Source organism: Lissotriton vulgaris, chromosome 8 (genome assembly GCF_964263255.1).
Source record: "Lissotriton vulgaris chromosome 8, aLisVul1.2, whole genome shotgun sequence".
NCBI lineage: Eukaryota > Metazoa > Chordata > Amphibia > Caudata > Salamandridae > Lissotriton > Lissotriton vulgaris.
Window position 1 is genome coordinate 1,535,907,074 of NC_141696.1, and position 17,606 is coordinate 1,535,924,679.

At 45.4% G+C, this 17,606-nt stretch overlaps 1 protein-coding gene across 1 annotated transcript in view; it reads right to left on the reverse strand.

The window, feature by feature from the left end:
* The window catches only part of LOC147700308 (uncharacterized), a 249,147-nt gene that overhangs the window by 41,142 nt on the left and 190,399 nt on the right, over nucleotides 1-17,606 (reverse strand). The window contains exons 9-10 of the mRNA XM_086935681.1: nucleotides 13,766-13,852; nucleotides 9,618-9,734 (exon numbers count right to left, since the gene is read on the reverse strand). Coding sequence (XP_086791807.1) covers nucleotides 9,618-9,734; nucleotides 13,766-13,852 — 204 coding nt within the window. The remainder of the gene's footprint in view (nucleotides 1-9,617; nucleotides 9,735-13,765; nucleotides 13,853-17,606) is intronic.

The following is a 17,606-nucleotide window of genomic DNA, read 5'->3' on the forward strand; positions in this document are numbered from 1 at the left end:
CCCAATACCAGTATCCTAATCCTGTTAAGAGACCTTTATATAGAAGGCACATTAGTATATACATCTCAGAGTTTAAAGTAGTTTAGCTTGAGAAAAAAAAGCTAATAATCTGCTGCCCACTACATGGCAGGCTTCTGGCTTCCACCCCAAAACGAAGGGTTATTTCATCCCACGTAAGGCATCTTTCGCTATTGTAAAAGTCACCTATTCTGGTAAAGCCTTTTGCTTCAGCATTCCTAAATTACTTTAAAGATGTTAATGCCAAACGACCAACAGCTTTCTAGTAGAGCCAAAAAAGTTCTCTCATACGATAATCCTATGTATGTAATGACTTGTACCATGTTAGTTTGGGTATTTTAACCCCTTCCACACTCATGACGAGCTGGGCTCGTCATGGTGTAGCCTCCTCAAACACTGATGACGAGCCCAGCTCGTCAAAAAACAATGTAAAAAAAGAATTTTCAGCACAGAGGGGGAAAACGCATAGCAGCCATGGAGTTAAAAAAAAACTGATAATTTGATCGCAGATGCTTTAGCTATCTGCATCAAGATAACATTGTCAAATATTTCAGTATTAGTCATAATTTAGGCTATATTATCTAAAAGTGTGGCGTAGTATTATGTTTGACAATGAGGTAAAGATAATCCCCCCCGGAGATGTAACTAACTGCAAGACTGCTACTGTTGTCCTACTAGGCTGTTTATTATTCCAGATTAATTTTTGGAGCAGTTGATAGAGTTCTCTAAAGTATTATTTATTAATTATAATGGGAAGTGTAGTAAAAAGAAAAGCACTGTTGGGAGAATCGACATCTTTATGAAGGTCACTCTTCCAGTAAAGGATAGAGCGAGACAATTCCATCTATCCAGCAGTGTCTTAATTTTTTGAAAGGTCGACCTGTAATTTAAATCATCTGATCGATTGTTGAGGCGCATATTGAGACTGGAGGTCATGTGGAAGTTTGTTTGGAGAGGTAGCAAACAGTAGTATTTCTGTCTTTGTTTGGTTTACCTAATAACATCCAACTCCAGTAAATTCTGCAATTGCATCTAACATGTTCTGAATACTCACTATGTTAGGTTGAAGATATAAAAGGCCATCAGAGAAAGGCTTGATTTTAGGCATCCCAATTATTTGAGGAATAATTGTGGTATCGCTACAGATCTTAATGGCTCTATAAATAACATAACAATACAGGGGACGGGGCATTTCAGACGTGTACCCTGGTTTATTTTAATCTGTCCTGCTGACTTTGCATTTATAACCACTTAGGCTGTTGCCCCTTGATAAAGATTCCATAGCATTGCTAAAAATGTTCTGGAAATCCAAATTTCATTAGAAAACAAATAGTGTGTCCAATTGACTAGGTCAAATGCCTTCCCCTCGTCCATCATAAAAATAGCAGCCTTTGTTTTAGTACTTGAAAAATAATGAATTGCTTGAGTTTGAAACCTAGAATTAGTTGAAATTTGTCTACCTGGTAAACATCTGCATTGTTCTCTATGTATTAGCCCATTGGCTACCAGTATGATACGAAAGGCCCAGATTTTAGTGAACAACTTATATTCAGAATTTAACAAGCTAATTGGCCTATGAGAGTTGACATTAACAGCGCTCTTTTTTAAGGAAGCTTACAATAATTGACTCCTTAAAGGATTGAAGGATAGGTTTCCCAGTTCTAAACAGATTGAATAATTTTCCATTACGATGGAGGGCGGACAAAGTCCGCCCGCCACCGTAACAGAATGCGGGGCCGTCCGCAAGGGGTGTGGTGGTCCCGCATCTGCAATTTGGATGCCACTGCCACCATGGCGGTGGCATCCCCTATTCCCAGCATTGTTGCGGGCGGTGCTCACAGGACTGCCCACCACAATGCTGGGAATGCATGGCATGCATTGACATGCACAAGGTGACAGGCACCGCGTGGTATCACTTTGTCCATGCCAATGCTGGAGGGTACCAAGGGTACCCCCCATGTGCACCCCACCCCCCTCCCCAACTACCTGGGGGACCGCTACGGACCCCCAAAGGCAAAGACCACATGCCTTTCCATGGCAGCAACGCCGCCATGGAAAGGCCATCACTGCAGTGATCATAATATGGATGGCGGTGTGTTGCAGACACCGCCACCATATTAACCCTGTTTTCCGCCGGTCAACAAGTCGACCAGCGGAAAAGCGGTGAACGGTCTTTCCGTCCGCTGCGGACCCCCAGTCACCCTGATATGGCGGGGAGTCTTTGAAGTGTGGATGGCGGGCGGATCGTCCCCTCGCCAGGCCGGCGGTGACTACCGCCAGCCCGGCGGGGGGCGAGCCGCCCACCATCCTAATGGGCCCCTAAGTGTTTACAAAAAACTTTTCTAACTTTCATCATGCTGTATTCATTGTATTGCCAAATTAATCTTGACTCATTACTCCTTTTCAAGAGGAGAATAGGCATTATTTGTTTAAAATCCTGGATGTAGAAGGGGATAACACTTCTCTTTAAGTGCTCTGCTTTAATTTTTGTAATAGAGATGCCAATTCTAACAAAATCTGATTCAGATAGAGGAAATGTGTAATTAATTAGTCCTGAAGAACAATTGTTACTTACCTGTAAACAGGTGGTTCTCCAGTATTGGTGTCTTTCATAGATTCACATGCTTGACTATTCCCCGTCGTCGAAGTGGGAGCCCCATGGTAAATAAACTAGCAATAAAATCCCAATAAATTATGTATATAAAAACATATCACATAATTTCCAAAACCAGAAATACTTATAAGTACCAGGTTAGCATTAACACATAGGAATACATAGGAGAAAAAGAGACACCTTTATAGCATATCCATGTCATTATGTTAGTCCAAACTACAGCCAATCAGGCGCAAGCACCCCTCTAGAACCTTCTCCTCAGAGGCTCAGGCCCTCAGATTTTCGTAGCACAGGAGTGACAAAAGAGTCTAGGAGGAGAAGCAAGCCTCTGAGCGGAGGAGGGTGGGTCGCATGTGAATCTATGAAAGACACCAATACTGGAGAAACACATGTTTACAGGTAAGTAACAATTGTTCTTCTCCAGTATTGGGGTGTCTTTCATAGACTCACATGCTTGAATAGAATAGTGAGCAGTAATAGCTGGCTGCAAGAACCAAAGCAGCAGTGCATAGGCATGAAAAATGCACAAAATAGCATCATGTTGCCAGGCAGGTAATAACAATAATCACATAAACCATAAAGGCGGAGGGAAGAACAGAGGCTCACCTTATTTAAAAAGATTGCGAAGCAACGCTTGGCCGACTGCTGTATCGGCTTCGTTGATCGTCTCAAGGCAGTAATGTCTTGTGAAAGTGTGCCTGCTGGACCACGTAGCTGCTCAGCATATTTGGTGAATCGGCACACCAGCAAACAGGGCAGTAGAGGATGACATCGCCCTGGTGGAATGAGCTCTCACTGAAGAATGAAGAGGCTTGCCAGCTTTCGGATGACAGAAAGAAATTGCTGAAGAAATCCAGCGTGCAATAGTTAGCTTGGTCACAGAACGCCCTTTGCGCATGCGTCCGTAAGCAACGAACAGTTGATCAGACCTGCGAAAGGGCGCCTTCCTGTCGATGTAAAATTTAAGGCATCTTTTAACATTCAGTGAACGCAAACGTTGCTCCTGCTGGAAATTGAGGATTGGCGAAGAAAGTTTTTAAGAACACTGGTTCATTGAGATGAAAATCAGTTGGCACCTTAGGCATGAAAGCCGGATTGGTGCGAAGCACAACACAGTCCGATTTGAATTGAAGAAAAGGAGTTTTAATGGTAAAGGCGTGGATATCACTCATGTGACGTGAAGATGTCAAAGCAATAGGAAGTGCCACCTTCCAGGTCAAAAATTTTAAATCCGCTTTGTGGATGGGCTCAAAGGGCGCCTTCATCAATTGTGCCAAAACAACATTGAGATGCCAGGTAGGAGGAGAACGCCGAATGGGCAGGAACTTCCGGAACAGCCCTTTGAAAAATTGGCGAATGACTCTGGAAGAGCAGAGAGAGGAAGATCCATCCTGCCGGAAACAAGAGATTGCCGCCAGGAAAACTTTCAAAGTGGAGTGGGAAAGTCCGGATTGAGCCAGCTGGAGAAAGAACAGCAGAAGCTGAGCCGGAGTGGAATGGATGGGATGGATGTTGGCAGCTGCGCACCAGTGACAGAATCTTTTCCACTTTAGCTTGTAAGTCTTTACTGTAGACGGAGCTCTCGCATTGGCAAGAATGTCTCTGCATGCTGGCGAAATATTCAAATGGGCAAATTCAAAGTGCTCAGGTTCCAGGCCGATAATTTGAGAGGAGGGGTCTGGATGACAGATCTGACCCTCGTCCATTGTGAGATCCGTTTGAGGATGAAGGAGGATGGGTTCGCACTGTGAGAGAAGCAGAAGTTCCAAGAACCACGCTTGTCGAGGCCATCTGGGAGCGATCAGGAGAATGTGGCACAGCTGTCTCCGCAACACTCGAGGAACTAGCAGAATCGGCGGAAAAGCGTAGGCGGATATATCGCACCAGTCCATCCCGGACGACTCTCGATGGGGAAGCCAGCTTGCAAAGGACGGGCATTTCCGGTTCACAGGGTTCACAAAGAGATCCATGTTCGGACGACCCCACAGCTGAATGATGAAGTCCAGAGTCGGCTGATGCAACTCCCACTCGTGGGTCGAGGATGCGGACCGGCTGAGGGAATACACCAGGATATTGGAGATGCCTGGAAGGTGAACCGCTGTCAGGGTAATCTGGTGACGAAGTGCCCAGTCCCAGATACTCTGTGCCAGTTGAGAGAGGAGCGGTGATTTGGTGCCGTCCTGCTTGTTCACATAGTGCATACTGGTGGTATTGGTGGTCTGAATGAGCACTGCTTCTCCCTGGAGCAGAAGATGGAAAGATTTGAGCACCAGGAAGATGGCTCCAGCCTGTTGATGTGCCAGGAACGTTGTGACCGAGTCCATTTGCCCTTTATGGATAGCCCCTGAAGATGTGCGTCCCAGCCTTCCAGGGAAGCATCCGTGGTAAGGACGAGTTCCGGAGCAATGGTGAGGAAGGAAGTACCGGCAGCGATGTTCGACAGCTGAGCCCACCATTGAAGAGCGGAACGAATCCGACCGAGCACCCGGATCAGATCGTTGAAAGAGCCGGTGACCTGACGCCACTGCGTATCCAATTCCTCCTGAATGGGACGACTCTTGAGCCTGCAATTTGGGATCAGGGAGATGCAGGAGGACGCCATCCCAAGAAAGGATTTCAACACACAAACTGAAATGGACCCTTTTGAAAGGAGGAGAGCCACCATGCGTAGAATCCGCAGCGGACGTTTGTGAGACACGAATGCTTTCGCCAGTGAAGTATTCAGAGTGGCGCCCAGAAAGGTCCTGCAAGGAGCTGGATCGACCTGAGACTTCTCGGTGTTGATGGAGAGACCGAGGGAGTGGAATAGAGTCTGACAGAATAGAGTGTCCAAAGACGCCTGATGGCGGGATTGCGACTTAATGAGACAGTCGTCCAGGTAGGGAAAGATTTGAACTCCCTTCAAACGTAGGTAAGCCACTACTGGCGCCATGACCTTTGTGAAGACGCGAGGGGCGGAGCGAAGGCCGAAAGGCAGAACCTTGAACTGAAAGTCTCTGCACCCCACTCAAAAGAGCTAGTACTTCCGATGTCTGGGAAGTATTAGCACATGGAAATACGCGTCTTGGAGGTCGATGGTTGGCATGAAGTCGTCCTTCAAGAGAAAGCGGAGAACCTCCGCGAGCGTGAGCATGCGGAAGGATTGGCACTTCAGATATTTGTTCCGGCCTCGCAGATCGAGGATCGGACGCCAGTCGCCGGACTTTTTGAGAACGAGAAAAAAACGGGAATAAAATCCCATCCCCTTCTGAGACTTGGGAAACACTTTGATGGCACCCTTCTGAATCATGAGTTGAATCTGTTGAAAGAGCTCCTTGAGGGGAGCCGGAGGTGGACCAGTTGGAGGAGTGTTTGGAGGGAACTTGACAAACTCCAAAGCATGGCCCTTTGATACAATGTCCAGCACCCAACAGTTCGAGGTGATTGAAAACCATTTGGAGTAGAAAAGGGAGATTCGACCTCCAACTTTGAGCGGGGAAGGCAAGTCATTGCTTTTTAGAAGCGGATCCTCTGTAGGAAGATTTTCCTTTATAGGATTTTGAAGGCTGCTGCCGATAGGACTGCTGGGACTGGGAGGAATATCTTTGATTTCCTTGGCCGTAGGAATGGTACTGGGTGGATCCATCGTGAAAAGAAGAGGTGGTGCAGCGCCTGCGCGCACCACGAAAAGGCGGCTTGCGAAATTGTAAAGTGCCTAGAGCACGAGCTGTCTCGGTGTCCTTTTTTATAGTTTGCAGTGCATCGTCCACGTGCTGGCCAAAAAGCGATTCGCCGTCATAGGGCATGTTGAGGATTTTTGACTGAACTTCTTGGCGAAAAGAGGTGGAACGAAGCCAACCCTGCCGACGTAAGACCGCTTGCCCGCGCAAGCTGCCGAAAACCAGTGCATGCAATGTTCACAGAGCAGTCAATAATTTCTGACGATGCTCTCTCACCTCCTGAAGAATTTTGAACGCTGGGCGGCCTGGGTGATCACGGAATCAGGTTTAGGCTGCGACACCAAGCAAACTGGTGAACCCTGAGGTGCTCTATATTTCTTCTCCAAACGAGGAAGAAGTGCCGGAAGCATATTTGGCTTCTGCATCAATTTGACTCCTTCGTTTCAAATAAAGTCAATACTGGGCACGGCCCAAACCTGTTTGAAGGGCTGACTCTTGAAGTCATAAAGAAAGCAGTCCTGGTCTTTCGTGACCATAGGAAGCTTAAAGTGCTTTGCCGCTCGTTCCATAAGCTGGTGAAAACTAGGTATTTCCACAGGAGGGGAATCGCTCGGTACCGAAAGAGGCGGAGAAGGCGTCTGGACCTGATAGTCGTCCCAATCCGCCATGTTACCATCACCATCATCATCAATTTCGCCATCCTCTCTGTCTGGGCGAACGTCATCATTCTCATAGACAGTTGCATGTACTTGAATAGAGGTTGATGGAGCAGAAGACACTGCAGGCTCCGGCAGTGAAGCAGTGGGAGGAGCCACTGTAGTTACAGGCATCGTTGGTTGAGGAGATCCCTGATGAGACGGTGGAAAACGTCTATTGTAATCCTCCAGCATATATAGGAGATTTTAAATGAGTGAAAGGGGTATTTGAGCTGCCGGAACCTGAACAGAAGGTTCCTCCTCCTGGAAGTAAGAATCATCCTGTTCATCCTCGTAATTCTGGCACTTAATGATTAAATCCGAAGGACTTCGAGCTTGCCGGAATCTGTCATCGTCCTCCTCATCTGAACCGGTGTCATGCTCCGAACCTGTGGCAAAGAGAGGTGACGGAGGCTGAGAGTGACACGGAAGTGAAAGCTGTTCCAGAGGCACTGGTCGTCGCTGGTGCAGAGGGTCAACCATTGGAGGCCCAGAAGCGGATAAATAAAATGGCACCAGAGGCAAAGATGCAAAGGTAGACGTCGATAACGTTATCAGCGTCGACGGGACAATCACCGTCGACGGAAGTCGACGGCAAGACCACAGCCGCAGACGAAGCCGTCCTCGATGGAGCTGCTGTCGACGAGACGACCGTCGACGGAGCCAACGTCTATGGAGCACCCGCCGCCGAAGAGGCTTTCTTGACTGCAAGCGGCGACGAGGATTTTGATGTCGACGAGGAGATGGGAATCGTTGACGATACTGATTTAAAGCGGACGCAGACCATTGTCGACACTGAGGACGTCGACGCAGCCGCCGTCGACGGACCACTGGCACAAGTCGTCGTCACTGGTGTAGTCAGTGCACTGGAGACGCCAGATTTCGTCATCGGAACGACCGTCGACGATTTAGCATGTTTTTAGAGGAAACATGCGTAGAAGGAGCTGAGGGCGCCGGAGTCAGATCTCGAGGGCGCAGGCATAGCAGGAGGTGGTGGAGACACAACAGGAGTCTTCTGGAGAGGAAGCTTCCTCTTTTTCAGAAAAGTAGATGGCAACTCCTGAGCACTGTTACGCTTTGAAGTAGCTCTGGACACACCTGACGCAAGGCTTTCTGCATCAGAGAGAGATGAATCCTTATCCTTCAACCTCTGCAACCACAGGAGAAGACGCCCCTCCCTGTCCTTAAGGGTCTTGGTTGAAAATGTCCTGCAGATTTTACATTTTCCTACCTCATGCTCTGGATGGTGGCAGTAAATACACTTGTGAGGGTCATCAGAGAAGAGCTGCAACTTCCCACAAGAAGAACATGGACGAAACAAAGACTTCTTACTTGAAGACATCTCAGAAAACTGTAGAAAACCCGAAGAAGTTGAAAACTGAGCAGAGCTCAGGGAGACTCCCTTCACACGACGTGCGGTAGAAAATCTGAGGGCCTGAGCCTCTGAGTAGAAGGTTCTAGAGCGGTGCTTCCGCCTGGTTGGCTGTAGTTTGGACTAACATAATGACATGTATATGCTATAAAGGTGTCTCTTTTTCTCCTATGTATTCCTATGTGTTAATGCTAACCTGATACTTATAAGTATTTCTGGTTTTGGAAATTATGTGATATGTTTTTATATACATATTTTATTGGTATTTTAATGCTATTTTATTTACCTCGGGGCTCCCACTTCGAAGACGGGGAATATTCAAGCATGTGAATCTATGAAAGACAACCCAATACTGGAGAAACACAGAAAGGGAAAACATAAAACTCATAAACATGTAAAATCCATAAGTGAACTCTGGATGTGCTACCTTTATAAATCTTATTCCAGCACTGCAGGAGTGCCAATATGCTACCTCTGTATATCCTACATTAGTACTGCAAGATTACCAGTATGCTACCTCTGTAAAACATACACCGGCACTGCAAGATTACCCTGATGCTGTAAACTCTAACCTGCACAGGAGGAGTTCACTGCATTTTAGTACCACCAAAGAGTACCATGATGTAACCAATGCAAGGAAAAGTTACCATAGTCCTCTGCAGAAGTACAAATATGCTCTGATGTAAGGAAATGTTACAAATAATCCTAACTCTCTATCAAGGGAACTTTACTGAAGTCACAAGCACTTTCATTTAAAGCCTCCTACATCTTTCATATCACACCATGCCTTCCGGTTTGTCAACTCTCAAGAATGTGACAAGAAACATTCAGAGTGACTAAGTGACTAACATCTTATGTGCAGTTTGCAACCACATGTTCAGAGGTATCCTCAAAAACAGAGAAAGAATCCACCTAAAACAAAGGAGGAAGAACGCCTTAAAAACAAATCATACCAAAATATTTCTATAAACATCTATATAGCAAAGACTTTGACGCTCGGCTGAAAGTTTTGAAACACATCTAAACAGACTAACTTTCCAACACTGAAATGGAAACAGCAGAATCTGACTTCACACTCTCAGAGGTTACTTGTGCAATCATCTCGACACCACAAAACAAAGCGCTCCAGCCCTACTGCTGTTCAAGCAATAGGTTCAATGTCTCCATCAGCACAAACACTGGGGCCCTATGGCATTGATCCCTTGGGTTGCTGTGACTAGTTTCCTATCCTGTAATTCTGTTAGAATGAGGTGGCTTACCTGCAGAGTTTTGAATGTTCTTAACTTCCTTGTGATGCTGATCGTCCAGAGGACTGGACTCTTGCTCTTGTTTTATGCCGTCTGAGACCAGCACTATGGTGAGGTCTTCTTTTTTAACTATGGGAAACATCAGAGAGGGATCTCAGTCAGTCAAAGGAGCTAAAGAGGATTATTTGACACATCCCCACTCATATCATTACATTCATTGATTTCACAGTCACTTACTGTAGATTATGCCCTGCACAGATTCCACGTGATCTGCGGTTGATTAAGGCCTCCACTGACACTCATTTTAGGCATCAACAGGATACCTCTCTGATGTTCATAGAATTTCCCCAATCCGATTCTTTCTGGATATGGCGTTTGATGTTTTCGTGGTCAGTGCCCTCCCACTGGTTTCCCCAATTAGTATATAAAATAGCAGCAATTCTTTCTCCTGGTCCCGTGTGCCTGAAGCAGTAACTCATTGCATAAGAAGGAGGTGTCACAGGAGAAGGATGGGGCTAGGAGTCAGAGGACCTTCTAATTATTTTGAGGCTCCTGGAAAAGGAACTTCTCTTTTAACATTTTGTCTGCTGGTTTTGGTGTAACTGTCTGCTATACTAAGTTGCTAGTAAGTGCCTGCCTTCGGATTATAGGTCCAAACATTTAACAGATTTTCAAGGACTCACTTGAGGAAATGTAGGACCTAATTTAGAGTTTGGCAGATGGGATATCCTTCACAAACATGGCAAATATCCCGGACAGCATATTATAAGCAAATTAAAGTCTATTGTGCTTGTAACACGGTGGACAGGATATCCTTCACATTCTGACTGACTATACCATCAGACAAACGCTAAATATCGTTCCTTAGATATCGATGGCTTACAGTCTCCGAGCAGAAACCCCACTGAGTTTTGTGCACATTGTTAAGACACAACATGCCTTCCAGAGGCATTTACTGTGCTGTGTATAGTAGAGTTGCTGGTGTGAGCGAGTGAATGTAAGATATGAATGTCATACGGCTTCCACCAGGATTTTGTAGGAGGGCAAATCTGAACTCACTAGTAAACACAAACCAGTTCACATCTACTTGGCAGAATATGCACAGTGACCTATGAATAGGTTATGAAGATGTTAAGCTGCTTGTCATTGCCAATGATGGGGCTCGAAAGTGGCAGACTTTACAAATTTGAGCTCCGCAAGTAGCTTATAAAACAAAGATGCTTATGAGCTGGTGTCAATGTGTGTGGTCCAGTATGTTTACTAAAAAACTGGAGTGACAGGGATTTGGGGTTCAGAACCATGGTGTTGGGTGGCAAAGCTTTTAACTTATTCTACGGTGCTGCATTTAACAGTGAGGAGAGGCACCACTGACATCTAGTGCATATAATCAAGAACCAGAATGTGGTTGATTGCCATATCTTGTGGAGTTTGCAGATGTTGTTTTCCACTTGCTGTGGGTTGCAGTATGGCAGCCGTATGTAGACACTGTTAGAGGATGAGCCGTAAATGCAGGATACCTTCCTTTCTGTGAGTAAGTAAGGATAGTGTGTGCTTGTAACAACTCAATAAACCAGTTTATATGCACCTGGAAATATGTATTGTAATGAGAAAATTACGCAATGACGGTGCGGTAACGTCCTGCAACTGAACTAAGGCCCTTACTGCAAGTATGGGTTCAAGAGGAAAGTGGCTGTGAAGGCAGTAGACGCTGCAGATCTGGGCACACTACAATAAAGCAGATCACCACCATAAGAGAAGATAGTGCCCGCTTCCAAAACTCCAACAGGGAATACTGGAGACAGTTAAAATATGATTGTGGGCAAGAAAAGCTAGAAAACTAGGAAAAGAACAGAGAGAAGCTAAGAATTTGTAGGTGGTGGGTTATGGTTGAGCAGCTAACATTGCAGATGCAATCTGGAGGAGCTACTACTGCTGACAACAATTCCCCACAACCACCAAAGAGAAAGACACCTGTGGTATACAACGGGGAGTGGCGGTCATTGAGAGACAGTCAGAGTAACTGCGAGAGAGAAAGAGAGAACAAGAGAGAAAGACTCCCAAAGCAAACACATGAAAAAAACTCATGGAGAAAAAGCAACAGAGAGACAGCCAAAGAGAATCACTATGACAAAGAAAGAAAAGCAGAAGGAGAGACCCCAGGCAACACAACAGGAAGCTAGTCAAAGCAGCAGGTAAAGGCATATGTGGTGCAGGAGTGACAGGCAAAAAAGACAACAGACACAAACACAAAAAACCAAAAAACTGCCAAGGAGACACCTAGGAATAATTATACAAAGAAACCTACAAAAGAGCAAGGTCACCTCAGATACACACTGTGAATGAGAAACAGCAAAAACAGACAAAAAGACACTTGAGGAAGATTTGGGAAATGCGGCCACAGAGAAACACTAGGGAGGTACCTAGGGAAAAGCACTGGGAGAAACAGCCAAAAAGGGAGAGGTTTTTTTAGGCTGAAGCTATCTGGGAATGGTTGTTCAAATGGCCAGTAAATTGCTTGCAAGTTCCCTCACAGCATACATTTAATTGAATGCTCATTGTCATTTACATACAATACGCAATATTAATGTATCGATAATTTATGTCATATTCATGCAGTGGGATATTTAGCGGAAAAAAAGTTGTTTTAGATGAATGTGCAGGACAATTAACATGTTTTCATTCACACCTTACATCATTGATCACAGGACTCTTTTTTTCTCGAAATAATGCTGAGAAACATCATATAAATTCAGTGCAAGAGCCTCTCAGGGAGAGAAGATTCAGGTTTACTAGAAGGAGCATTTACTAGAAAAAGTTTGAATTAATGCTGCATCCTGACACTTGCTAAGAACAGCGACAAAGCATAGATCCAAAGCGGCCTTGTCCCTGGGCATCCTGAGGACAACAAAGCATAGATCCAGAGCGGCCTCGCCCCTGGGCATCCTGAGGACAACAAAGCATAGATCCAGAGCGGCCTTGCCTCCGGCCAGCCTGCGGACTGGGAAAACATGAGCTATGAACAGGTAGACATTCATGCCAGCTAGGAAGCTCCTATTTTTCAGCACGATTTTGGTACGGATATAGACATTAGCTAGGGCAAATGGAATTTAAATATTACCATCTGTTAACTTGCAAATGTTCTTCATATTTACATTGCCTTTATTTATTTCATCAGAATGTTTATATCTTCTATTGCAATTTACATATATTCTGCACTAAAACCGGGTTGTAGTATCTTAATAAAGCCTTTTAAAATGATAGTGTGTATTTCTTGCGCGCTTGCATCCTTCAGAGAAAGGTGTTCCTCTAACTCAAAATTAATTACACATATTCCGGAAACTTTATCAAGATTTGGTTGTTACCGAATACTCATGATATCTCGTTGTGGACTTGCGCGCGTCACAGCCTTGTTTCTCCCGCTCAAACTGGTGAGTTGGTTCAAACCTTTGCTTGTGTAACGGAAAAAAAGAATACTGTGGGCCCTAGATACAAGGAAACTTATAAAAATGTATCACAATATTATACATCCAGGCCCTGTAATATCAAATCACCTTCACACCATGAAGGCAAATAGATATTTGCCTGGTTAACATATTAATCGAACATTCAAAGCCTCTCACTAAGCAAGCTGTATCATACACTTTTACCAAACACCCAAAGCATATGGTCAGAGGGATTTTCGTACTTTGGGCCGCGAAAGAAATAGAGAAATGCCATGAATTGCACCTTATACGTATATGGTATTTCTATGGCTACAATGCCATACTAACAGCAGACTGTGCAGAAAACTAGCACAGCTAATAGCTTTGCAGACCAAATAGGTATCATGGTCTTGAAAACTGAACTTGAGCAGGCCGCTGTTCAATGCTCTTAACTCTAGCAACTGTTCACTTTTCTCCTATATTCACCTTGAGCACAACAAGCAGAGAAGCTGCTTCCTCTCTGTCCCTCCAGAATTTTTTAGTGTCTCGTCTGCTTTTCTTGTTTGGCGGAGAGCTGCAGATCGCCTCTGGTATTTGTACCCGCTCTGACATCACAAGGTGTCCCATGAAAAATGCCAGCCAAGCATGGACTCGAAACAGGTCTACTGGTCATTAGCATTAGGAAGGTGAACTGTCCTGTTGTAGTAATGTAACCAACTAAAGACATGTATACTTCACCTGAGCAGGGACTGTGGGGGCTTGTTCTTCCTCTCAGGGAGTAGTCATCCATCATGCAGAGATCTGACTCTTGCCCTAGAGAACAGGCTGAAAAGGAAACTCCATTACGAATGATAAAAAATAATGATGCATCATAGTTAGGAGCTACGAAATTAATAATTAAATTGTATATAAGTCATCAACATCAAAAGTCTTTATTTCGGTTTTACAGTACCATAAAAGAAGTAAGCAAATTAATCTTATATTACAATAAACAGGATAAAAAGGTACTATAAAATACTCCCTATACAGACTTGGAATTTTAAAACGGGTGTACATCCACAATTAATTTAGCACAAAAATATGAATACATTAAAGGTGCAAGCTAAATTTCAGTATTTGAGTGCTTTGTCCTATCAAAAACAAAGCTAAAGGGCTAGTGCCAATGTAACTTTACAAATATACAACCCAATTGCACAACAACTTCCATTTTAAAACCCATGCCGATAGAGGAATAAAAGTTTAAAATAGTAGTTTAAAAAACAAATATTTACAAATCCAAAGTGCAAAAGACACGCCGATTGGTCTGATCGTTTAGATCTCGAAATATTTAATTTGCACCAAACGGGTGCCCTCCTTCTTATCGCCCAAAATTGACCTAGAAATGTTGCTGTTGACAAGCATAAAGTGGTCTCACATCTGACTTTAAAATGCGTAAGGCATCTTTATGGCTATGTGTCCAGAGTTGTCGACATACCGGAGTTTGCCAATTCCTTCTAGGTCTGGCATAGGCAGCACAGGCAAAGAATACATGGCCTGTTGTTTCATTAGGGCATGGATAAGAGGGACAGCCCTTATGCTGCGATGTATTTGTCAGCGAAGTATTAGTTAAAGCACTAATAGGTAGGCAGCCGTATCTAAATTGAGTGTGCAATTTTCTGTCTGCCGGCACTTTTATGAAATCAAGATAACTTTCTAGCCTGTGGCCAAATTTAATATCAGCGACACATATCAGTTAAGGAGCCATGGCGTATTTTCAAGAAATTTGTCTGTTCTACCCATGCCCAAACTGAGATTTTAGTGTGTCCCTGGAGTATGTGGGCGGAAGACCTTCTAGCTCATTAGGCACATCTATGTCTGCCCGGATGGCGTTTATGTATTTAAACCACCCGATTTTATGATTTATGTCCTAGGCAGAGACTTCTGTATAAGCAGCAGCATAGGACATCAGTTCGGGGGTTGTAATCAATCTATGCCAGAAGAGCAATGGACGCAAGTTCACATGGTCATTGATAGACTTGATACCCATATCAAGTTTCAAGGGAAGGAGGGGAGTGCTCTGTGGAAGTGATACCAGGCTCCTAAGAAACTTGTTTTCTATTGTTGAGAGGATGTTAACATTTGTAGTGCCCCAGAGTTCTGCCCCGTAGAGCACACTACTCACTACCTTGCAGCTACACAACTTAAGTACGGGGGCTACAGGCCTGGTATAGGAAAGGCAGTGCTCCGGTCGCAAGGCCCCAGTTAACTGGGTTAATTTCAGGGACGCCCTCTCTAGGTGTTTCTTCCATACATAAGTCATGTATGCAGCTTTGATCAAAGAGAGTGTACCAAAAGGGCAATAATGCTGAACTCTGAGAGGTAGGGTAAAGGTACAGAAGGTACTCACCTGGAACCTTGATAGTGCACATAAGGTTTCTGAAAACGTTCAATAATAGTAATACTAATATAGGTACCTAGTGTTTAATTACAATATATTTGTTAATTAATTTTAAATCTCCTATTCTCCTCTCACCTAAGGTTTTTGTCTTCTGTTTCTTGGAGTGATACTATAATATAATTTTCAATACATTAAAAGACACACAGCATCTTAACACGTTTACTCACAATCAATGCGTATCATTGAAGGATTACTAGCCCCGATTTGGACAGAACACTAAAAGTCATCTAAAATTACAATAAACCACCCTCAAATAAAAAATACAAAGACTAATTAAAAAAGAAATCGTTTAATTTAAAGATACAGAAATTCCTTGCTACCTTTTCTCCAAATCAACCTGAGTTAATAGAAAAAAGGAAATGTTACTTCCAATTAACGTATTACAGTAGGTCTGCCTTAAAAAGGTAAAGAAACCCGTCATGTAATACTCTCCTTACGTCTTTACTCTGGGCGGGCAGGCGTAGTAGAGTTGCCTTGCGCACGGTGGTCCGCAGCTGGGAGGAGGGGGGGTTGGAGGCACCGAGATTCGACCTCTACTACTATGCAGCTCAGCTGTTGCCAGCTGCCAGGTGGTTCGCAGACGCGGACACCTGGGAACTACGGCTCCTTGCGGGGAGTGCGGATGAAAGGGCGGTACAGATGGCCCTGATGCGAGGCAGGGGTGCGGATGCGGCACTGCCGTACATAGTGCGCCACACCGCAGCCATTTGGCAGCGTGTTGTGGAAAAAATCCTACGGAGGGCCCCCTTTCACAGGGAGCTGCCGATATGGATCATGGCCCCAGTGGTGGACATGGAGGTACACATGCCCTTCCATGACTGGAGAGCGGGTGGGTGCGAGCTGTTGGCAGATCTCTACCCGGACGACACGTTCCTATCTATCGAACGGGCGACGGAGATGTTCGGACTCGGGGAGGGACAGCTCCTACACTACAGGGGCCTCCATGCAATGGCACGAGATACTTGGCCGCAATGCCCTGATGTGCCCCCTATGTCCCATACCCTCAATATTATCCTTTCCTGTGGTAGGGGCAGGAGGCTGATAACGCTACTGTACTCAGCAATGCGGCAGGACTCCATCCCACCGGTTCCTCCGGCGTGGGCGGCCTGGGAGGCTGACCTAGGGGTTGCTTTAGACCCAACACAGCGCAAACGCATTGGTACCCTCACCCGGAAGGTTTCGTGCAACGCACGGTTCAAATTGACACACTTTAACTTCTTGCACCGAACATATGTGACTCCGGTTGCCTTAAAGCGTATTGCCCCGGACAAGCGCGATAACTGCCCTAGGTGTGGCGCACCGGGGGCCTCCTTTCTTCATCTAGCATGGGACTGCCCACTGGTTTACGCCTTCTGGCAGTCGGTGGTGGCGCACATTTGTAGAGTTACTGAACTCCGGATGGAACTGACCCCCCTTCACTGCTTGTTAGCCCTAGTCCCCAAGCCCAGGAAGTGTACTCTGCCCTACAAGATGTTACAGCTACTTCTAGTACTGGCAAGGAGGAGGGTGGCCATCACGTGGATGGGACAGAGGGCCCCGGAGATGTCAAATTGGCTTAGAGATGTGGGGGAATGGTCCCTGGCGGAGGAAACCTTTATGCAAACCGTGCGGAGAGATGTAAAACTGCAGGACGACCTGCTTGCGTGGAGAATGATGCGAGTGGTGGGTGAGGCAGCCGAAGATTCGGATGGTACGAGTGCGGAGTTGTTCACCCCTGGGGAAACAGAGTCTGAGGATGAGGGCGGTGAGGGCGGTGGGGAGGATGGGAGAGAACGGTGAGTTGGGGGAGTGCCTGATCGTACACGCACATGTAGGTTACAACTGGGAAGTATTATGTTTTGTATCTCAAGGTGTCATTCCTAATTTACACAACGACCGCTGCTATTTCTGCCAATAGGAGTGCCATAATGAGGTGAACGACCTGTGTACACATGTTCTAGTCATGAATGCCGTAGTTTTGGGGGGCGGGGTTCTTTGGGGAGTTGGGGGGTAACCTGTATTAAAGAAAACCGAAAAAGCAGACCAGAATATCCTGCCGTGCAGTTACAGGGCTAGGTCCATGACCTGGCTTACATGTTACCAGTTACCGCCGCCCGGCCCTCGGGTTGTGGGCTGATGGGCCGTGTATACAGACGTATGTTT